Source organism: Sporothrix schenckii (genome assembly GCF_000961545.1).
Source record: "Sporothrix schenckii 1099-18 chromosome Unknown Cont43, whole genome shotgun sequence".
NCBI classification, from domain to species: domain Eukaryota; kingdom Fungi; phylum Ascomycota; class Sordariomycetes; order Ophiostomatales; family Ophiostomataceae; genus Sporothrix; species Sporothrix schenckii.
In genome coordinates, this window is record NW_015971144.1 from 1083199 (window position 1) to 1106748 (window position 23550).

The following is a 23550-nucleotide window of genomic DNA, read 5'->3' on the forward strand; positions in this document are numbered from 1 at the left end:
CAACAACCCATCTGTTGTTCCGTCTCTCTTTTGATTTAGGTGCTACGACGGTCATCCGAGCTACGTCAATACCCGCCAAACTGGGGCAACCGACGGCTCCTGCTGACCGTCCAAGATCCTTCTGCGCCGCACACCGATACAACGACGGACCCTGTGCCGCTACCGACCGGCACAACTTGCCCTCTCTTTGCGCAATGGACCAGGTGATGGACGGCGGGCTCGTCCCGCTCGAGCAGTGGTTCTGGGAGACGCCCATCTGCACGCGATGGTGGACAACGGCGACGTTTACCATCAGTGCGCTCGTGCAGTGCCAGATCTTGACGCCGTTGCAGCTCTACTACAGCTATCGCTCAGTATTTGTTAAGGGCCAGGTGCGTCTTTTTCCCGTTTCTTTCCCGGTCTCTTTCGTCCCTCGCCCGCGCTAACAATCTAGTACTGGCGGCTCTTGACCACGTTCCTCTACTTCGGCCCCATCTCCCTCGACCTCATCTTCCACGTCTACTTTCTCCAGCGCTACTCGCGCCTCCTCGAAGAGTCCGCCGGCCGGTCCCCGGCCGTCTTCTCGTGGCTGCTGGTCTACGCCATGGCCTTCTTGCTCCTCCTTTCGCCGCTCGTTGCCATGCCGTTCCTCGGCCAGCCGCTCTCCTCGACGCTCGTCTACATTTGGTCGCGGCGCAACCCCGACACCCGGCTCAGCTTTCTGGGCCTGATGGTGTTCACCGCGCCGTACCTGCCGTGGGTAATGATGGCCTTTAGTCTGGTGTTGCACGGGAGCGTCCCCAAAGCGGAGATCATGGGCGTGGTCATCGGCCACGTCTACTACTTTTTTACCGACGTGTACCCGCCGCTGCACAGCGGGTCGACGCCAATGGGCCCGCCCCACTGGTGGCGGCGGCTGTTTGAGGGCCCGCCGCCGCGGCCGGAGGGGCCCGACGACGACCTGGACGACGACACGGCCGGCGCCTTTGATGGTGCCGACCTGGCGGCTGCTCGCGCTGAGCGCATCCAGCCGGAAGTGAGATGAGAGAGGGCACAGAGGGCACAAAAGCCGTACGGGCCGTATATGCCACCTCATCCTCATCCTCATTGAGCCATACCATACTTGCGAGCCACGGTGCTACGCTCTCTACACTCTTCGCTTCGCGGCATCGCCCGCATTGAGCAGAACATGCAAGCCAGACGGCTCTGTTGTTCCTGTCCCGCGCCCGCCAGCATGGGCGGACCAACGCTTTCCCGATTTACAACCAGCCGGCGTTTTTGAAGCTTGTGTGCATTTTGTTTTGGCGTTTGGGCTTGTTTTGCCTCTTGTCACGTCCTGGTGTTAAATGTAAGATGTTTCGAGTATATTAGAAAAACGATTTAGTGAGCCACGACATATTTGTTGTCTAAGGGCGTCATCCGCTTCCAGGGACACCCATCACAGCGCGACATTCTGTATCATAGATATGCCAAATGGAAAAAGGTATGGCACGTATATTTGCGTATGAGAAAGTATGTGACTCGAAACCTTAAACGCTATTCATCCAGCATGGGGCTGTCTCGTCCGTCTTGTCTAGTTGAGGTACGTGCTGACATAGCCCTGGCGGAACTGGTTGTCGTTCAGCTCCTCGCTGCGGTTGAGCGGCGTCCACTTGGGCTCGTCCTTGAAGAGGCGCATCGCGTGGGTGTACTGGCGGCCGGTCAGTAAACATGGATCACGGGGGCATCACGGGGGGCATACGTGCAAGTGGCACTCTCCACTCTCGACATACGTTCGTCTCGTCCGTGGTGAAGCGGTGGTAGATGCCGGCCGGCAGGATGATCAGGTCGTCCTTCTCGAGGCGGATGCGCACCCACTCGTCCGTGGTGTCGCGCACATCAAAGTAGCCGGCGCCCCCGCGCACGTACCGGATCTCCTCGTCCTCGTGCAGGTGCTCGTCAAAGAAGCTCTTGACCTTGGTTTCGTAAATGTCGCCCATCGTGGCCGGCGACACCTTGATCTCGTCGCGGTTGCGGTAGCCGCGCTCGACGGCCAGCTTGTCGACGTCGGCAATGTCGGGGATGTGGTGGTAGACGACGCCGAGGCGCTCCAGAGCTTCGACGCCGACCGCCTTGCCAGAGTCGTGCGGCAGGCGCTGGTCGCCCTGCAAGCCGAGAGAGTCAGTATGCCTACGTGTCTCTGATGCTTTCTTCGGCTTCCTCATCGCTCGGCTACTCTGTCGCAACGTACCGGCTGGTTGTCAAATACGTAGGCCTTCATAGTGGTTGTTCGTGACGTGAGGGGTTGGGCTGATTGTGTCGTAGTAGTCGTCGTTGGTCAGGAGGATGCGGTTCTATACAAGTTCGAGGTGACAATCGTGGTTTCGATGCCTGCTTTGGCTGATTTGAAAATGCTCAGTTCATGCGCGATAAATGCAGGGCCGCTGATTGACTGCAGACGTTGTCAGATTTTGGTCGAAAGCGGAAGCTGAGAAAGAGAGTGCGAGCACCGTGGCCTCCTATTTTTGTCGTTGCGATTCGTGTCTTGGGCGACGGGGGGTTCGGCTTTTTCTGGCGGCGAAGCGGCCAACGTCATTTTTTAGAGCGCTCGATGGGCGCAAAAACCGCATTGCGCCATTGGCTGCCCGCATGGAAACGTGCTACTGCCCCGCGATGTTAACGACAGACCAGGTCCGCCAGATCGCTTACATATGCAGCCTTGGTGGGTGCCAAAGCGGGCACCCAACTCCCAGCAGGGCAGAAAAGCGGGACGCTTTCACTTACACAATACTCGGTGTCCGTTCGGTTGACAAATTGGACGATGAAAATCTTCTGACACACTTGATTCATGCTTGCAACAATTGCTATTTTATTCCTTCTCAAGCTGAGATCTCCTATGACAAGAGATTATTTCAGAGAGTATTCTTTGTCTTTCCAAAGTCTGCCATTACGGCCAACGTAGTATCGTCCAGATTGGTCTCCTTTATCGTTCTGACATCACATCAGACTTTGTTCTACTCCTAGTGGTGTTCGCATTCGCATCCGCATTCACAACCTTGCTACACGCTGCAAAGACAGCTGGACCAAATAGCACCATGTGATTTGCTAGACCAGGACTGGGATTGGCATGCTAACATTTCAGCATAATGGAGCATGATGGCAACCGAGTTTGAGCGGAATCCAATTGAAACCGAATCTCCAAGTTGGATCCGAGTAAGCAACTCTATCTTACGTTGTGCATATGTGTCGAGGACCAGGAAGGCGGTCTGCGGAGAAGGTCAGGAAATGTTACGAGGTTGAGTAAAGTGTGTTGACTATGGCGTGACGTATTCTTGAGCGTAGGCAATGAGTTCACGATGCACGGAACCTGGACATATTTGTGCTTGTTTAATTTATTTTGTTTAACTTCACATTGTATTAAAAAGTACTTTTTTATAAAGTATGGCCTTCGAAAAAATATGCAAACGTATATAAGGTGTAGGTCGAGTGTGGTGTTATTTTCTTTATCTTTATTTTTGTTCAATTCTCCTTGATATGTTTTTGGTCATATGAGGTTGAGATTCGGTCGAAAAGTTAGACTTGCTCCCACAGTACAGAATCTGCATGATAGTGTCCCAAGTACATGTAAAAGAAAAGAGCGAGGCGACACGGCCGCAATGGTGACCCAGGTGTCTGATATCGAGATGTATGGAGCGCGATTGAGGTAATGATAAGCCACTCTACGATGGTCCAGATAGATGCACATCATGCCTGCTATTTTGCACGTGGCCGACTGACACCGTCAACCTTTCGGGTCACAAATCTGATCATATTAAAAGTAAGTGGCAGATGTAAACATATATGGAACGCTTTGTCCCGATATATCAGCATGGATGTGATAGATTGAATGGATTTTGGAGTACGAGACCGGGGTGCCCTTGGTAAAAACCGTACAGACTCATTGCCAACATGATGCTCGGGTTCTAGGTACGGATCCAGGAACCTGTTGCATCCATGACGTGGCCCCAGGAAGACGGAGGGAGGTGTAGCACTCAACTTGTGTTGACTTTCATCGAATTGTAGTAGACATTCGTCTTTATCGTACCTTGACCGATGTGCGTGAATAGAGCCATATTGATGTTTTGGTATTTCTATAACAGTTTAATCTGCAGCTCCTGGATAAGGCCGCCGATCTAATGCCGCTACATCATCTTTGAGCAGTCGGCCTGCCCTTGGTGTTCGGTGATAGCCGAATTTACCTCATCAAGAGTCTAAGATGCTCCTCAAAAAATGTTCTCATGCTGTGCTCTATGGTAGTTGAGTAAAAAGCGATTATCTGCCGGTCCGAAATAGTCGCGCCAATCCTTCTGTTCCCAACAATATGCGCCGTTTGCACGACAGACCGCTGGAAATCAAAACGGGCAAACGATGCCAGGTAAATGATCACGAGCCGTCAACACATGTGACACCGATGTTCAATGAACGCCTCCCAGTAACCCAACTCACGCTCCTACGCAGAATACTGCAAGACATGACGGCCTGTAATGACATGATGGAACAATAAACGACGTCATGTCGACAGAGGTCGGCGTCACCGTGGCGGCAGATGCCTCTGTTGGCTGATCCACTCCCAAGATTCATGATGCTCGGGTTGCCCCTTATCTTGCTCATGGTTTGTTGTACATAATTTACTTTTGCATTCATGTAGCACGAAGTAGCGGTCACAAAAGCTGCCGAGACCGGGGCATGAGTGGTGATGCTTTTCACATGGCGGCGATGAACCAAGGTCTTGGAATTCGTCTCGTGTGATGTTGAACTTTTACGGATTGATGTATCACAACCACACAATGGTTTGGTCGCCTCTTTATCAGCATATTCTTGTCTTTCTAAATATCTCTTACGCGAACATGCAGAAATTTTGTCGGCATTTGCGGCCATATATACGCCTACGTCACGCCCCTGATCCTGGTCAGGGCAGGAGAGATTATATTGGAACAACACGGCTGTCAAAGTGTAAATAAACAGTCAACGGCTGGAAAGGCCCGTTTCATCAACTTGGCCACAGAAAACCCGACACATGAAAGAAAGTAGGGGACGATCAATAGCCGACAAAAAGGCACCTCCCGTGTCTACCCGTTTATTTTGCTGATCCCTTGTATACGTTTCCCTGACAGATGTAGCCCAATCATGAATTATATCAAAATCGGGAGGACAGAACCACGGCAAAGTAGTTTCTTTATTTACTTTTCGTCAAAGCCATGCTTTCCCCTGTTTAAATTCTGGCCAACCTCATTTATGGCCACATGGAAGTTGATCCACAAGCGGAAATTCAAACACGTCAAAGCAAAAGGGAGAATCCGCCCGAAGCGCCCTGGTATGGACCAAAGGAAGGAACCGTTGGCCAGAACAACTGAGCCGATGACCGGCGATCACTGGAGCCCCGAAGGGGAATGACGGAGAAACTACGCAAGGTGGCAGGTGAAGATGTTGTCAAGTCTCCCAAACAGGAATATTGTCTCCCTTCGACGTAATTATCGAACGATGCTGTCAGGTGCTTGTCCAAGATTTGGCCTTTTTGCTTTGGTTGGTGGACACGATGCTGCGTACTGGGGCCACGATCGGGCCATGTAAAGCGGTGATCGGTTGCACATTCGCTTCCGGACCGGAGAAGAGTCCTGAGGAGAGGATATATTTCTGACCAAAAAAAAAAAAAAAACTTGGTAGTTGGTGATACTACATGATGCATGGTCTTCCTATCGCTTCATGCCTGATCTGCCTGATCTGCCTGATCTTCCTTCGTTTTCCATAGCCTCATTTATATCAGATGCGGTGAAAAGATAGGCGACTGAGAGCCTAATGAGGTAAATAAAAGAAACAAGCACGGCCAACAAGGACACTGCATTCTTAACGGAGTTCCCCAGGAAATCGCTAGACCATACCCTCCATATTAGCCGATATCCAGCGCTGGGACGGTCGGTTGGCGGGAGGCGATATTAAGGGTGATACAGTGGGAGCAGGCGCACGCGGGCGGCTGACAAGAAGGAGACGAGAGAGTGAAGGGTACGGGTAATGGACGTAAATATTCAGATGTGTGTTTCTTTGCTCTCAATTTTTACTCTGAAAAAGTGACTGGCTCTCTTGACGTGCCACTGCGTACTCTATGAAGAGTTGACAATGCCGTCCAGCAACAACACGACGAACAGAACCTCAAGCTGCATGAAGCATATAGTAGCTTGCACGCGATAAAAGTATGAGGTTGCATACAAATACTGACCGCGACGTAGCAAGGCAAAATGAGGGGGGCAGCAAAGGGTGGCACTGTAATATCGATGCACTTCGATGCATTTGGGGGAAACATGCCGCCGTGTAATGGCCCGGCGTCATGATGAAGGAAAGCCGTCATCCCGCGCATCAACCTTTTTACATACAGGTTGCACTCGCTTCCCTTGCTATCCTGCATGAGGGCACACACATGGACGGCACACGATATGCAGAGTCTAGAAAATATTTTCATTTGTTTATTTTTCTTGACCCTGCATCTGCACCCTTTTGCTTTTCGATACTTGGCGGAGGGGAGGGAGGATTGCGAAGGAGTGCAGGTATGCTGCAGACTGGAGGCAAAGAAGACAAAGTACATTGCATCGCGACATCGCAGTATCGAAGCGGTGAAGGCGCTCACGATGGGTGTGGTTGTGTTCGCTTTTTGTTTAGGTGCAGGAGAGGGGGGGGGAGAGGGAGCCATTGGCGTATCAGCAGCGGAAGACGGTTGAAAGGCTGTGGGACACTCTGCTCTTCCGGCATCGTATCCCTTTTTCGTTTCTTTCTTTTTCTGCGGCCTTCTTCGCATCTGTCAAATAGGAGGTCGTGAACGTGCCGCACTACCTTACTTCGACTCTGGTCTGGGCTGCTGCGTCGCATTGGCAACCAATTTTGTGCCTTCTACCGTTCGTCTTCCGTCCACTTGTCTCCCGTCGTTGCTCACTTTTTATTCTTGACCGATACTTTTGTGGGCAAATTGTTGTTGTTTTGTTTCGTCTTTCTTTTGCTGCCCCGAGTCACAGTGCCTCGGTTGCCAGGCCAAGTCTTACGAGATCGTATGATGCAAATGTAGAAAATACAGTTTTGTTGTGTACGGCGCGTTTTCTCTGTTTCCTTGTTATGTATTCATTTGCAAAATCATACTGTCAACGAAACTTTCAAATGGCACAACTATGGAAATATAATTTGGGGGTATATGACAAGACACGGATGAGTTGCGAGTTGGGAGACAGCCGCCAGAAGCGCAACATTTGACACACGCAGACCGGAACACTACCAACAAAGACTGCACCCGAGGTGAAAAGTACAAAGGACGGTCAAACAGCTGGGATGCCACACCTGTTTTCTGTTGTTTTCAGACGGGCGCCCCGCCTTCTGAACATATTGCCGTGTCCTTGGCCAACCAGCCCGTCCCTCATCCTTTTTTTTTCGTCTTTCCACGTCCTTTTGTCTCTCTCTCCCGAGCCAAGGCAGCGGCAACGAATAGCACGACGGCAGAGGCCGCTGTTCACCGGATTGCCATTTCGGGGGCAGGTAATGTAGCGAGTGAAAACTAAAATCAATGTTGTAAATCGTGATCCTTCTCTTGTAACACGCACTCACGACATCACATCTCTACCGACAATTGCCGACCCTTTTGTCTTTCTTTTTCTATCTTCCGTCCTCCCTCCGTGCAAGTTTCTGTAAAGTGCGCGCATGAGTATTCTTGTTTCCCAGGTTGATAGAGTGGGACAATGCAAGAGAAACGGGGCATGATCTACAACAGGGAGCTTCGATGGGGCCCGCAATATGTATCGTGACGGCCTTGTTACCGAAGACTAGCCACAAACTGGCCACTCTGACATATTCTGCCTTGGACAGAGAGTGCTGTTGCCGGGTATGAGACCAAGAATGGAATTCCGGGTGGACAAGAACGTCCATCAGCGTACTTCGATGTGCAGAAATTGTCCAGAGGAAAGCATCAAAGGATGGGAAGTGCAAAGAACGGTGAAGGAGAATGTGATGAAAAAGCTGCATTTTTTTTCGGCCAGTGCTACCCACACACACACCAAAATGAAAAAAAAAAAAAGGCCAGAAAATAAACAAAAAAACGAACAAAAGACGAGGCAGAGTCACACGGCAAAATGATAGACGAAACAATGAGTGTAAAATAATGAGGGGGAGGGGTCAAACGCACAGACGCAGACTGACAGTGGCGACAAAAGACGGACATTTGGGGGTCATGTTTCCGCTTCGGCGGAAAGTGAGAGTCTGAAATCTACGCTGGAGATACAAACTGCAACGTATGAATAACCTGCATAAATTACGGCGTCATTACTGAGTACTGAGTCGTGACTAGAGTGAATGAGCTCGCTGGGAGATTCTCCGCCACATGCCAACGTTTTTCTTTTCCTGTTTCCTTTCTTGGCGACGACTGCAACGCTGCACTGAAACCTTGGGGACAAGTGACGCAAACCCTCTTTGAGCAGGATGCATTTCTGGAGAGAAGACAGAGCGCCAGTCAAAAGTCGACAGGACGCCCTAAAGCCGGAGAAAAGACGACAGAAGACGAGGCCGTTCATTCATACGACTGCAATCTGTCCTTGTTGTTATCATGAGATTTCGGCGAACGGCGAGAGAAGGAAGGATGTTGTCTACAAACTAGCAAAGCACAGCCGCCGTTTTGGCGGAAGAAATGGTCACGCCCCAGTCCACGCGCACGAAGGCTCAGCCAGGGTCTTGCGTCAGCCGGCGGCACACCGCATGGGGACAGGCGGAGAGCCAACCATCGGGAACGACCGAGGGCAAAGGCAAAAAAGACACTAAAGGTACCAGTACCCTCAAAACTAAGTTAACCTTGTCCAGTCGCCAGCGGGCCGCACTGGAGTGTCGAGAGCCTGCGATCGAAGATACGTAAAAACACAGCGGCTCGCGGTACGACAATATGAACACGACTCTTGGGGCCTCTATTTTTGATAGGTCCCAGCCAAATCCAGTGTAGTCCCGACCCCCCCTGTCGTCATACGGCCTATCAGTGGCCTGAGTTTGTCGTTTTGTTGGCTTTTGCCGGTTTATTGTTGGTTTTAAGGTCCGTGATCTTCATCCGCGATCTCCTCTAGGGGCTCGAGGGGCTCTCAGGGTCTTTGTCGTAAGTCGTTCCCATGCAGGGACCCAAATCTGGTCTTTGTTCGCCGTTTTGCCATTTCGTTGGATAACATGTGTCGAGCGTGCGATGCCGTCGGAGACGCAGCAGTTTTCGTAAAACAGACGACCACGCTGCGCGTTCTGAGGCGCCATCAATACGATTCAAACACGAGCCTGTTCGCCAAGCCTCAAGACTTGGGTCTGGCGCGGTAGATACAGTCAGCCCTTACTGCAAGAGGTGAAAGTACCAGCTGGACCAAAGGAATGACCATGGTCTCGCTTTCTCTGACCACCACGAAGTAATGGGGCAACTTCACACACGTCTTGAGCCACTCTGATTTGGGGGGGGGGGGGGCGGGGATGCGCAAGCAGCGCCTGCAAAGTCAGGCGAGCGACATGACGTCACAGGCCGTGGCTGTCGCAGTTGAACATAAGAATGCAGCACTGGAGCCACTACTGGCGACGGAATACGAGCTTGCACGCCGGCGGCTATCGAGCAGGAGCGGTCAGATGTCTGGTACTTAGGATGGATGGGACTGGTCTACCCTATCCTTGGAAACTGGGGCCTCTCAAGACAGATCTGTGACAGGAGGTAGAAGATAAGCTACAATGATCCTGTGACGTCGGCAGTCGCTCGGCTCTTCGTCTTTACGATCTGGATTTGGAAACCCTTGTTATTGGTAAGCGGGTGTATCTTCTTGTAAACGTCGTTTCACTATGGGCCTTTAGGCGTTTACGAGTTGCTGCTTTCTCGCCGCCGTGTTGTTTCGCCTCTGGCAGCACATGACCAGGTCGATCGGCGATGTTGTAGAAAACAGGGTGGCGGGTATCCAGAAAACAATGTCTGCTTCTCAACGTATTGGCAAAACCGACCCGTTGACCGGCGGCAACGCTGGCAGTCCGTTGTGCAACTCGGGTTTTTTTTAACTCCCATCGTTCGATTCTGCAACAAGGTGGTTTGTGGGACGCTGGCCATCTGGCAGACCTCCGCTCCGACGCATGTCTGGTCACTTTCTTTTCATTCTGTCATTGGCGCTACAGGAGGACGCATATTTTGCCTGTTGTGCACCCGACACACAACACAATAAATGAAACAGTTGTACGCACATTCTCCTCTGGGTGGTGGCATGTGCTGATATGATTTGTTCGCGGGGTGGCGGGCGCTGGGGATGCGGGTGCAGCACAAGGACAGGAATATGCGGGAATGGACCGACTGCTTTGTGGCTCGTGGCTCGTGGCCCGTGGCTCAAGCCCGTGGCCAGACTCGTGGGTTGGCAAGACCGGCGCAAGATGTTTGTCTCTTACCGAAAGAAATGAAAATAGAAAAAGTCGGGCACGCATCGTGCATGTCTCGTCCGCCTTGATTTCGAGCAATCTTGAACTGCTGAGCAGACGAGCGAAATGGAAATACCGAGCGACTGCGGACGATGCAATGGATCGCAAAGTGGCACCGCGTACCGAGTGCGAGGGATGAGCGAGTCCCATGGGATACGTCTCTTTTGGTTTAGTCTTGGCCTGTCTTGGAAGTTACACGACTCGCATGTTCACAACTGCATGTTTGTGGAGACGATGGGCATTGGACCCAAAGGCTATTTTGGACGATAGTTTTGCTGTACGAATTACAGACATCCGTATCTTGCGAGCGATGAGAGCATTTCCCCGGCGCTTTTCGGCGTGCGCCCAGTATGTCTTGCTCAAACTCTGTTTCGCTCCATGCTGCGTGTCTCATATTCCTTCCTTTCCTCTTCCTGTCGTTGTCTCCCCACGATGCAGCTCTTGTACAACACTGACTGAGGGTAGTGCCTGGATAGGGAGACTCAAAATCATTTATTTGTTATGATTTGAGACAGCTGCCGATGATGGCTGCCGACGGCGGCTGGCAGAATGACAGGCAGACATGAATGTTGATAAGAAACGGGTCCGTATCGCAGTTGAGGAATGTAGGGTGCGTTGGAGGTGCCACATTTTGACTCTGCATCGACGATCTCTTGATACATGTTGGCTTTTGCTTCTTTCGCCATTCTCATTCCTCTCCTGCCCCGATATTGTTTTGTCACGGGTCCAACGCCCTTACAGCGGCACATAGCCGTCGACTTCATCTCTATTGTCTGTAGTATTGCCCCATACTATTTCGTATATATTCTATTTATGTCAGTGCCATGATTTTGTTGCAGCTCTGTACGCCGTACCGCGTTCGGCCAGGCTCGAGTCCGTGCGAGCAGGGCAAGGGAAGCAGAAACAACCGAGCAAAAGAAGAGAGCAAAAAAAGCTCGGACCACAAAGGCATTCTACTTCTCAGCCGCCGCACGCCATCATATTTCGATGGGTAGACTGAGACCTTGTCACACGGAGTATCACGGAGCACAGCATTCAGAGAACGGTCTCTGTGGCATGGATCTCAGCAAGGGGACAGCTAACCGCCTCTTGTCAGTGCGGGCTCGGGCAGACCATCAGCGAGTGAGATGTACGACATACGACATGCGCTGTGAGTGTTTCTTCAAAAAAAAATTATGGAGTAAATCGTACGTCGTAAATCGTAAAGTATCACCGCCGGTGGTGTCCAAAGTCCACTCACACATGCCATTCCTGCAGAGTACTAAAAAAGATTGGCGCGACAGGACCAGGCCGAGAATGGGAAAATGTTGGCGTTAGCATCGTCGAGTGTGTCCCATGTCTCTCCATGTCTCTCCGTGTCTCTCCATGTCTCTCCGTGTCTCTCCAAGAGGGACGCTATTTTCTTCACCGCTGATTTGAGATCCGCAGACTGGAGACGATTTGGGTGGTGGGCTGCTGAGGGCTGGTCCAAAAGAGGTTATCGGCCGTGGGGGGAAAAAGAAACGCGCAAGCCATGGAGCCATTCAGCCATTGGACCACTCACACCCAACCACCCTTGAGGACGATCCATGGGGAGCAGCCAAGGACTGCGAAACAGAATTGCGCCTTTCGTCATGGCTTGGAAAGGGATCGTCAAGAGGGGCATTTCGTGTTGGACGATTATTTGCATTATACAACATACTCTCGGCCGACATGAGCAGAACGAGTTCGCTTCCCCAGAGTGACTTGACCCGTCTCTGTGATGATAGTACGCATTGTACTCTGACTACTTGGTGCATACGTCGGACTCAAAGGAGATTGACGAAAGTGACAACGAGACGACCGAAGGGGACTGTTTCCTGGGCCATGGCAATTTAATTTACCAGAATAGCCACTCGGCTCGAAACGAGCACGATGCCATTTGTTGGGAGATGGATAACAAAATATGGCATTGTTTCGAAAGAGAAATGGCAAAACAGCCAAGTGAAGCAGCGACATTTCACAAATTAACAAAGAAGAAACAAAAGAAGTCAGATGGAAGAAAGCTCTTGACAGGGCCCCACTGTTTGTCGCACTCCGTATTATTACTCGCCCGTGTCAGGCGAGGCTGGCAACAAGGAGCAAGGATGGGATGAGAGACAAGAGGGGTGCGAAGGGTACGACGGGGTTGGGGATTTTCCACTTGTTCTCCGTTCTTCACACACCGAACGTCGTATTGTGTTCCACCGTCGCCTCCTGTTATCTCGATATCTCTCTCTGGGGCGTCCTGTCGCTTCTCGCGCCTACTTTTTCGGTCGACGCCGGCGCCGTCCATTGCACGCTACCATGGAAGGAGAAGGCGCGCCAAGTCCTGGTGGTGCCGTTGACATTGATGGTTGATGCCCTTTTTCGTCTTGTCGTCGTTTTTTCGTCTTCCTTTTGTCTTCTTTTCCAGCGGTCTACATGGCGCCTGTCTGCGACCTCGCAATTTGAGCACGTTTTTTATTCTCCAAACAGGTATTGAGAGGGCAAAGTCCCAGCGGAATGTAGAATTAACAAATAACGCCAGCCTCAGTGCATCGTCCACGGCCAATGTGCTTGTCCTGTCCTTTTTTGTGTCGTTCATTCGTTATTGTACCGTCTTCGCCGCACTGGCGGTGAACGCCCGTGATTTCCGATTCGTTTCATTTCGTGTCTTTCTTTCCTTTGTCCGTTTCGGCAATCCTCTTGACGATGGCCGGCACAACGACAGCTGAAGCCGAAGGCTGAAGCACGCTCCAAGCTGGATATGACGATCTTTGCTTTCTTCAGAGTCCGCTTCGATTTTTGTGCCCTGTGTGTCCTTTGCGTAGGAGGACGAAGCGAAACATGCAGCGGCCCTTGCGTTCGACGTCGTCGTTCCACATTCCGATTCACCGCGTCGAGTTGCTTTTTTTCAGGAAGTCCACAGACATGATTCTCTTCTTACGTTTTGCCGTTTTACTCGGTCATACAGGCTAGGACGCAACCCCCTGCCTATTATGCACAAAGCTGTGCTCACAGCCTGCATACAGTAGCGGCGGACTTTCATCTCTTCGTTCTTCCTTTGTCCTTGTCTCCTTTTCCATCTCCTACCATATCCGCTCTCACTGCAACTGTTGTGTTTGGAGACGCACGCCGTGTCATTGCGTTGCTCTCAGCATGCGCCTGCCCGGTCTCTCTCTTGTCCCTCTCTGCATCCTCTTACAGTTGCAGCAGCTGCAGGAGGGGAAAGAAACGACGCAAAACGCAGACGTCGACGCAGACCCGATGCAGACGAGATGCAGATGCAAGCCCCCCCTTTCCTGCACGTAAACGGGGGCACGCCGCAGGAGGGCCTGTCAAGGGCGTCTATTTGGATAGCCCCTTGGGCCGCTCAGGGAGGCCAAGAACACAACGAAGGGTCGAATTCTGACTCTAGAAAGCGGCCATTGACCAGTGACTGTGGATGGATTGCTCAATGCATTGCCCCAGGCCAATACCAGGACAAAAGCCTTGTTCGCTGCCATTATTGGCTGCCCACCACCGGCTCGTTGCCCTTCCTGGCAGCGAGCGGCAAGGCCATTCTTTATGTCGTACTGTTCAATTCAATTCAATTAAAAAAAGGTAAGAGGACGCAAAAATAGGCAGGGCGCGGGCACCCTCTCTGCCGACTCGGTGCATATGAGACAGTTCTTTTTCTCCTTTCTTCCAGTGACTCGCCTCTGATCCTTTATTTCTCACCATTGGCACGATGCCATCAGAAGTCAGAAAAGACATATACGAGAGCATGAACTTGTGAAATTGCTCCGAGGCCGCCATCTTATGTCCTCCAATGAACGCGAAAATGGTCAACAAAAACAAAATAACACTCTGGTGCTGACACTACTGTCTTCTGGCGTACGGAGTAATCATAGACAGACATAATTATAAACGACGGTGGTATCAATTACCAGGAGGGGCCTGGCTGCGGAGGAGACTGACGACAGGCTTTCGACAGCATCTGGCTGCGTCCCCTGTCTAGCGGTCTGATCTCTCCAATCTTTTGGACGCTGTCGATGGGTTGAGTGTGTTTATGGTGGGGGAGACTTGCTCCGTATTTTCTGTCCTGGCCTCCCACCCCCTTGTTGTCTGCAATTTCAACCTGCTGTGATGTCCCGCACAAAACGCGCTAGAGTGGTCCTGGCGCCGTATCCTTGCAGGCTGCTTGGTGGACTTTCACTACGATGTACGACATGCCCCCTCTCTTTCATCTCGGCCGCACGTCCTCTGGCCTCCTCTGGCCCACCAAAGCCTCCTGCACAAACATCCTAGCAGTACCCTGAGTACGCAGGTGGTGGGCAGCTAGCATCCCGGGGCGAAGAACAAGAGGATTGAAAAAAAGACTGCGAGGACCCTGAATGCACAGGTATTCTCGGCCTGATCCCCACCATGATGGCCCGCATATGATACCATTTTCAGTCACTTTTCTCAAAGCCTCTTCGTCCTCCACAGCCGCCGTACCCCTCCCTCCCTCCTGCCTCGCGGCCCCTTGCAAATGGGTTTATTGGCCGTCTTGTCTGCGACTGGCAAGGCTCCTGCGCGCAATACTGAAATAACTGAAGAAGAAAGTGAGCGGCCACACGGCTGCTGGTATTAAAACCAAACCAGACCCCCGTTCTCAACCCCCCGTCTCCAATTTCCCGTCTTCCCTCCTCTGCTTCCCTTTCCTTCTCTCCTCCTCTTCTCTTCTGTTTGGCCCGTAGAGGTGGTTGCTTTCTCGACAGAGCACCCGTACGAAACAGAAGAGAGAGAAGACGCAGAAGAGAGGACGAGACGAGAAACGTCCGAGGGAATCATCAGGAAGAGTATACGGGCGAGGAAAAAAAAAAGGACTACGGTGCTTTGGTGCTGTTTTGTTATCGCCTGTTTTGTGTCGTCTGCTGAGTGTGGGAACGTTAGAGATATTCCCCTTCTTCACTTTTATTTTTTTCTTGTTTCTTTTCTTTTCTTCCTCCTTCTTCTTCACCCCCCCTTTTCTCCGGTGTGCTCCTTCCTTTATACACCTGTGCCGTCCTTTTTTGTGGCCTCCTTCCCTGCTCGACAAAATCGAACGACTCGAGTCCAGACACCTTCGATCGCACCTTCCTTCGAAAACAACACACCGCGTCCCCTGTGTTGCCGAGCTCGACGAAGCACCGAAACGCCGCGAAGTGCCACGTATATCTGCGATAAAAAATATACAAAAACTACAAACGTTGTGGCGTGGCAGAAGAACATTTTGGGTAAGTGGCCGCTCTGCATTTATTTTGCAGTCACGTTTGCATTCGCGTCTGTCTCTCGTTTTCGTTCTCTTGTTGTGCACTTTCTCTCGTCGACAACACGATTGGCACCGGTAGCGCCTGCCTCGTTTCCCACTGTTTGTTTGGGAGCCATCGCGCGGTTTGCTTTCTCTTGCTATGTTTCCCGCTAGCGCTGGTCGCTCTTGCCGTATCTATCCTGGCTCCCTCCTGTTCCCTTCCTCCACCCATTTTTAGTGCCGTGCGGCCCTTGACTACGCCCATTTCGTGTTGCTCCAATCGTCCCATGCTCCTCTTCTGCTATGCTCCTTCTGTTGCTTTGTTTTTCTTCCTTCCAAAACAACCCGGCAACATTTCAACGTCCTCGAAATCCCGTCCTAAAAACACAACAAGAACAACTCTTCCACGAAACGAAAACAGAGAGCCGCCTGCGTCGCCCTTCTATCCCCGTTGCACGTCCACTCCTTTTATATTATTGTCCTCTTGTCACCTTTTCTGTCGTCGGCGTCGACGTCGTCGTCGCCGCCGTTCTTTTGTTTCATATCGCTTACCCCGCGGGCGCATTCCAGCTCCTTCGCCGTTTGCCGACTCCTCGTCTTGTTTCCGCAACTCATCTCGTCATACGTTCTTCCTCTGGTATGCAATATCGACTCGCGCGCCCCTTGTGTGATCTGACCCCCCTTTTGACCTCAAGGAGGGTTTCTTTTTTAGTGTGTTGATGTGTGTTTTTTGCTGTCTCCTGTTGTTTTCCGTATCTCGATTGTTTATGTCCCCGTTTGCTATGTCATTTTGTGTCTTGTTTATTCCCACCGTTTCGTCAATCTGGTGTCTACTTGTCTTTTGTGTTTCTGTAGGCTGTCTGTGCCGCATGTCTTGTCAGCTGAGTCGTCTCTGTCGTCCACTGCCCAGTCGCCGTCCTGGTTCCGCAAACAGGCAGCAAAACAGGCACTCCGCCGCACCGGGTCACCTGGCCCAGGAGACAACATGAAATGCATAGCCAAGGACCGCTAGTTGTCGGACTCGTGAAAGAGGCCGACGGACGGCGGCAAACGACACGACGTACGAAAGTACCAAGCATGAAGCATGAAGCATGAAGCATGAAGCACGAAGCATAAGCAGCACAAGAAAAAAAAACGAAACGACGAACGACGCACAACGCACCCAAATCCCATACCAGTGCACGCATACACAACTCACATGCGCCACCTGACACACAGACACTGACACATACACAAACATGCACGCATGCGCTACTGGGATGCATCAGGAATGAACACACTGTTTCCCCCCCCAGTTGACTCAGCTTCAGGAACACGCCTTGACGCCCACCCACACTTTCCCTCACACCCTCCGTCCTTCCACACTCCTAGCCTCGTGTCAGCCTGTAGCACTTGTTTTCTTGTTTTAGTCTTTTTTATAGTACATGCAGTTTGGTTTTGCGCGGGCGGTTGCCCTGCGAGTCTGCCGCCTGCCGCAGCCCCGAACTTGTCGTTAGAGCAAACGGCATCAAATCGACAGCAAAATCTCCGCAGCCTCCGCCGCCTCCGCAGCCTCAGCCTAGGCGCTGTGGCAAACCTGCCAAACGCAGTCCCCTGTGCACATCCTTTTGTCATCCTCGCATTCACTTATTGTTTGCCTGGATCGGCCGACTTGCTCTTATTTCTTCCCTGATCACAACTTTGCCTTGTTTCACTGCCTCTTTCTCCTCTTCCTTGCCGGCTCCTACCTGGTTCCTGTTAGACAGAAACAGACAAACCAATTCCCACACACCCCTCCTCTGGTCTACGACTGGTCCCGTCTTGTTCCTACGGACTGAATTTCCAAAAGGCCCTTGGACACATGGATCCATAAACTGTTTCTTGGGACGGTACGGAGTGCACCTTGTCCTGCGTGGCACATTTAGGACTGTTCCTTCACCGACTCTCTGTTGCTGATCTTTTTTAAAACTGTTTTCTTATTTTATATTTCCTTTTTCTTTTCCTTTTCTTTTCTGCAGTGGCCCTTCTCTGACGCGTTCTTTGCGTCACTTGCCATCTTTGTCCCCACGCAAGACATGCAAGGAACACAAAATCGAATGTTTGACTGACTCTCTTTTCTGTGCAACAGTCCTCGGGATTTTTTCGTTGTTCAGTTCTCCTTGATTTTCTATTGTCCCTTGAGCGACCTTCTCGAGACAGCGGTATTTCCGTCGCGTACCACACCGTACCCGCCGAAAGTGAAGCGAACACATACATCTATAAAGACTCGCCAGCGAACAGCTTCAGCATCCCCTTCGACATCCTACAGCCGACCTTTACTACATAGCACTTGTCCCCAATGCATCCTTAAACGAAACCGCCGCCGCCATGGATTCGGAAGACGGGGAGTTGTTCATCAAGGTACGCACAGCTAGGACGAGTTTGAAGAAATAAAATGGACCACGAGAGCATACACCATGTCGTTATACTAACTCCCGCCCAGCAACTGGCCACGTTTGTGCGTACGCATGAAAAGGCACTTGCGAATGCTTTGCAGTTTCGGCGACAGCCGGGCCCGCGACATGGCCCCTCTCAGAGCGTCTCGTCGCTCCCGACGAGCTCCTCGACGAACACCCTTCCCGAGCGCCCTTCGACCTCGTCCTCGACGTCGAGCTCTCTCGCGGCTGCCTTGTCTCTCGGGTCCCTCAACTTCACCTCCCACAGCGTAAAGTCAGCCAAGCTCGCACTTACCTCGCATCACCTCTTCTACCTGCTGTCCCGCTTTGAGGAGCTCGGCATCCCTGTTGGTCCCATGGGCATCCGCATCGAAAACCTCCACGATGCTGCCGCGTCCACAAACTACGTCTCGTTCTTGAGCCAGTCTCAACGCTCCAAGACACACGGTTCCGACGTCGGCTCCATCCGCTCCGTATCCAGCATCCGCAGCGTCATGTCCGGCATGTCTGCCCTTTGGGCCAACTTCAGTCTTGGTTCGAGCATCTCGGCCGCTCGCACCGAGCGGCAAAAGGCCGCCCTGCAGGCTGACCTCAAATACCTGTACTCGGCCTTCACCAAGATCCCGTGTCTGCGTCTCGCCCCCGACTGGCGTGCCCGCCTCATCCGGGGCTACGAGGAGTTCCCCTTCGACTCGGCCGTCCCACTCTATGTCTTCAAAAACGTGCAAGCTCTTGAAGTATGCGACATGGACTTTCGGCAATTCTTTGGCTGGGATCGCCTTGCCGACCAACTGCGGTCTCTGACGCTGAAGCGTGCATCCATCGAAGATCCTATCGAGATTCTGGTCGACATTGTCCTTGATGACATGGAGAAGCGCCGGCGGCGGACATCCAAGACACAGTCATCCCCGACCATTGGGCCTTTCAGCGGCGGCTCCGTCGGTGGCAGCATGGGTATGATGAGCCCGCGTCGTAGCAGCCCGTCGATCCCACATGCCGAGCTGCACAAGAGCATGTCAATGCCCGGCTCGCCAGACCCGCGTACCTCGGTGCTCGACATGCGGATTGGGTCGGTTATTAGCGAACCATCCGCAGACGAGCAGCCCGAGCACAGTGGTACTGATTTCCGGCCCTCGCTCGCCCGGTCCAACAGCGATGAGGCCTCGCCGCACTCGCCCTCCAAGTCGTCGCGCCCTCGCAGCCACTCGCCGCGTCGGCCCTCAAGCTCGCGCAACGGCACCGCATACGTCCGCAGCTCACACAAAGTGCACCGATCCGGGTCTGGCAGTTCGCAGTCGAGCCTTTCCGACTCATGGCACTACCGCCGGGGCAGCACGTCCAACCTGCTCACCGTCGGCGTCCTCCCGGCGACCAAGTGGCGCTTCCTGAAGCACCTCAGCTTGGCGGATAACTCACTTACCTCGATCCCTGCCTTCAGCCTGTCCCCACTGTCCAACACTCTGCATTCGCTCGACTTGTCGAGCAACCTCTTCACGCAGATTCCGGACAGCCTGGCGACCCTGACCGCGCTCCGTGCATTGAACCTGTCGCAGTGCATGATCGACTCTCTGCACTCGCTCGCGCACTTCCCGTTGCCTGCCATCACTGCGCTGAACTTGCGGGCCAACCGGCTACAGTCCATAGCCGGCATTGAGAAGTTGTACCCGCTGGAGCGCCTCGATCTCCGTGATAACAGCCTCACTGACCCGACGGAGCTGGCACGTCTGACCGGTATTCCCGAAATTCGCGAGGTGTGGGTGGGAGGCAATCCCTTCACACGGACCCACAAGGACTACCGCATCACCATCTTCAACCTGTTCCGCAAGACACCGGGTTTCACCGAAGACATCATCATAGATGCCTGCGGCCCCAGCTACTCGGAGCGCAAGTATCTCGTGGAGCGTGCTCCACTGCCGCCTATGGTGCCCGTGATCAAGCCGCAACCTGTTCCCACCATCGCTGCTGTCGATGTGAGCAAGCCTGCTATTGTGTACGATACACCGCGCGACACTCGCGAAACCCGCGAGCTTCGTGAACCTGCTGTTCTGCGGAAAGAGCGGCCCGTGGTGCGCACCGCCTCTGGCGAGAGCAACGGCAATGCCACCCGTCGCAAGCGTGCCCCGAAGCGACGGATTGTTGATTTGGCCACCAACAACGTCACCACTACGCACGTGCTGTCCACATCGGCAACGACAGCACCTGTTTTACCCCCGCCCTCTGCCCCGTCACCGTTGGAAACCTCGTTCGACCGTGCAACCACGGCTGTACTACCGCCGTTACCTGTTGTACCCGAGACGTCGTACTTGACAACAACTGAAGACAACTATATCATTTCCCGGTCGCCTGAGGATACACCCAACGTACGCCCTCTACCAGCGCTGCCCACGGTTTCAACTATGCCAACTGTTTCTACCGCTCCCACTGTTCCGGCTCAGGATGATCGCCTCGTTTCGTCTGCTGCGGCTGTGCCTGTGCTACTCGAAGCGAAGCCAGCCAAGCCCCAAGCCATGATCACACCGCACCCGGTCGATACCAGCTCGACGTTTACAGCGGTAGCCGAGGTGGCCGAGATGCCAATATTGGCAAACGGCACCAGTACAGGCGCACCTACATCAACCAGACTTGCACAAGCTCTGCCACCATTACCACCGCAGTCGCCGCTTACAGTGCAGGCGCCGGTGCCACAGGCTCCAGCAACGCCTACGACGCCGACGCGGACTCCGACCAAGGCGACCAGCACGCCTTCGCCTGCGCCGGCTGAACCATGGAGCGAGCCACAGGACTGGGACGTCGGTGGTGAGCTGTACCGGCGCAAGATCGAAGCACTGCGGGACCAGGTTGGCGAGGGCTACCTCAGCGTCCTGAGCGAAGAGACCTGGGATCCCGTGCGCCATCCGCCTCAATATCACGACAACCCCTTTAGCAGCGCCACCACGTCGCCGCTGCATCCTAGTCCTGTCGCGCCGCGGTCGACGAGTGTGCAGGCCATTCACTCCGGCCGCACGCTGGGTTAAACAAGACAACGGAAGGCTTCGCTGCCTTTTCTATTATATTGTCCTCGCGGGATGCACTCTAGTGCTCAAACTTCTTTGTCCACATATGAGGCACACCTTACCTTTCCCACCTTACCCCTTCTCCCCTTTTGATACCCTCGTCCTCCAAATCTAGAATTGGAGGGCGTCCGTTAACTTTTTTGGTCGACCACTGTGTCGTGACCCGTTGGCAACAGCATATTTGCTGACTATGGTGGGCGATTTTCGCCCATTGATGTTCTGATGTTTGTGCTTTCATCTGTAGCAAGGTTTTGTGAATGTCTTGCATGTTTTGCATCGCACGACAAGTTTCTTGTTTGGCTTCTTTTGTTACTTTCCATTGATACCTTGTTTTGTGATCTTGGCCTCGTGGGGAGTTTTCATTTTGCATCTATCTGCCCTTTGCAGGCAAAGACGGTTTTATATTTTTTATAATAGGGCGCGACTTTTTGATTTTTTTTCGACATATTGGCGTTATATTGGACTATCTTCTGGAATCTGAACACAACCCATTTCTTTATTAATTGAACTCGTGGATGCTTGGTGACTTTACTGTAAACACATGTCTTGATTGAAAATGATGCTGCGGCGTGAATGGGCTTTGGGAGCTATGAAACCTCGAAGTCTGCTGCGTGGCTACGAAATCCAATTGTTGTGAAGAGGCGTCTGTAGACTTGACAATTGTGAAAGATTTATCAAAAGAACCTTTTGCGTCTCGCTTTTCGGCGTTGCAGATGGACTATATGAATGGATCAAGCTGTGTATCGCCAGGCATTCTGCTGAGCTGTGGATGGCGTCACTAGTCCCAGACAGATAATGACAAAAGCCATTGCAGCATTTGCTATGCTCAAAAGGAACGACACTGTGGTCTAGCTTCCACCGTAGCTTCCTTCTTCCGGCAACGACCGGTTTACTTCTCTTTTTCCAGGGTCCATCACCAGGTTTCATCAAACTAAGCGGATCACGGCGTTCGCTGGTCCCCGTGTCTCCGCCCCTTTTGTCACACCGCGAGGGTGTGCTACAATTCATCTCTTTGATGACATTTGGCAATACTCGACTGAGGCGTAGTACGGCGAATGTTCACGTCCTACCCGTGAGTTATTTCAAAGGCGTACTTTCTGGACTTGGAGAGCATAACGCCGAAGTGCCGATGCTCCTTGCAAGAACGATCATCAATAGAATTCGCAAGAATGAAATCTGGGCCGAGCAGTTGATTGACGCGAGATAAAACGGATCTTGAGCCTCCAGCGGATCTCGAGTTTCTTGGATACGGTTGTACGTGTAACCAGTCGGCCTCTTCTCATACATGACGTAGAAGACTATCATAAAAAACTTCAAACCTTTGATGCATCGGCAACGAGTTGATCAAAGCATATTATTATCTTGAGTCATTGGTTTGCGGACGATGAGATCGATGTCTTTGAATGGTCGAGACAATGACATCCCGTGAAGCGTCTTTTGAGAACAACTGCAATGGTTAAAACTGGCGGCTGTCTCTAGATATGACTTGCGATTGTAAGTTGTCGTTGTCAGCAACCTGTGCATGAATTGGCGGTCAGAACGACAGTCAGTGATGTGGCGCCAAGAAAGGGGACAAGCCAACGGGATGACATCATTTGGGTCGCCTTGTCCCAGGGCTGTTCTAGATTTCCAAAGATCGAATGCTCCGCTCGGCGGAGATTTTGATGTCACAACCACCGATACGAGAAAACAAAGCAGTGAACGGCCATTGAATGTGATATGTTGGACGTTCGTCGAGAACTACAGTTCGTCTCCAAGTAGACAATTGCATGGCGCTGGGTCTCTCGAAATCAATTCCCCTGTTACGTCGAAGTTTTGCTCAAACACTGAAATACCCCATATCGTGTCAAAGCCAAACAATGGCGCACTCGTAGGATGCATAACGGGTGCCCAGCCTGCAGATTTTAGAGTACATCGAACGCCATACCATACGAATTAATGGCTTTGATTTTCCTTTTATTCTGTGACACCCGCGCCCCTTGTTTGGCGGCTGACAAAAGTGGACCCCCAAACTACAACGCTAGTCCCGATAGGGAATGGCTCGGTTTGCCGTCCATCGCGACGTGAATCGCCGACGGGGTCTTCTGTGTGGTTGAGTGGCCATTTTGCCTCCACCCCCCTCGACGACAATCACCAAAACACCCCGTATCACCAACGTGCAACGCCGCATTTGAGGAGCAACGCATAGCATCCTGTCAGCCCTGCGCGTCTCTAATTCAGGCCGTTGTTTTCTCATCAATATTTACTCGTTTTACGCCCTCGCCACGCCGTGCGACTCAGATGCGCGTCGACTCCCCCTCTCGGTATCCTGAGACGCGGTTCTCGTAACGCCTCACCCGCAAGCCCAGGACCATCTCTTCCATCATCAAAACCGCTCGTTATCACGAATAGCTGTGCCCAACACGAGAATACGCGA

At 52.3% G+C, this 23550-nt stretch overlaps 3 protein-coding genes across 3 annotated transcripts; 2 read left to right on the top strand and 1 right to left on the bottom strand.

Annotated features, from left to right (window-relative positions):
- Nucleotides 1–194: 194 nt before the first annotated feature.
- On the top strand, nucleotides 195–1024 carry SPSK_02708 (Derlin-2/3; the record flags this gene model as incomplete). Its single annotated transcript, XM_016729575.1, has 2 exons — nucleotides 195–371; nucleotides 434–1024. The coding sequence occupies 2 exons, from the start codon at nucleotides 195–197 to the stop codon at nucleotides 1022–1024; spliced, it is 768 nt and encodes a 255-aa protein (XP_016589089.1).
- Nucleotides 1025–1552: 528 nt separating this feature from the next.
- Nucleotides 1553–2239, bottom strand: SPSK_02752 (1,2-dihydroxy-3-keto-5-methylthiopentene dioxygenase; the record flags this gene model as incomplete). The annotated part of the gene is made up of 3 exons (XM_016729619.1): nucleotides 1553–1669; nucleotides 1752–2123; nucleotides 2210–2239. 3 exons carry the CDS (start codon nucleotides 2237–2239, stop codon nucleotides 1553–1555), a joined length of 519 nt encoding a protein of 172 aa, XP_016589090.1.
- Nucleotides 2240–18013: 15774 nt separating this feature from the next.
- Nucleotides 18014–21095, top strand: SPSK_02201 (Leucine Rich Repeat family protein; the record flags this gene model as incomplete). The annotated part of the gene is made up of 2 exons (XM_016729075.1): nucleotides 18014–18046; nucleotides 18129–21095. 2 exons carry the CDS (start codon nucleotides 18014–18016, stop codon nucleotides 21093–21095), a joined length of 3000 nt encoding a protein of 999 aa, XP_016589091.1.
- Between the last annotated feature and the right edge of the window lie 2455 nt (nucleotides 21096–23550).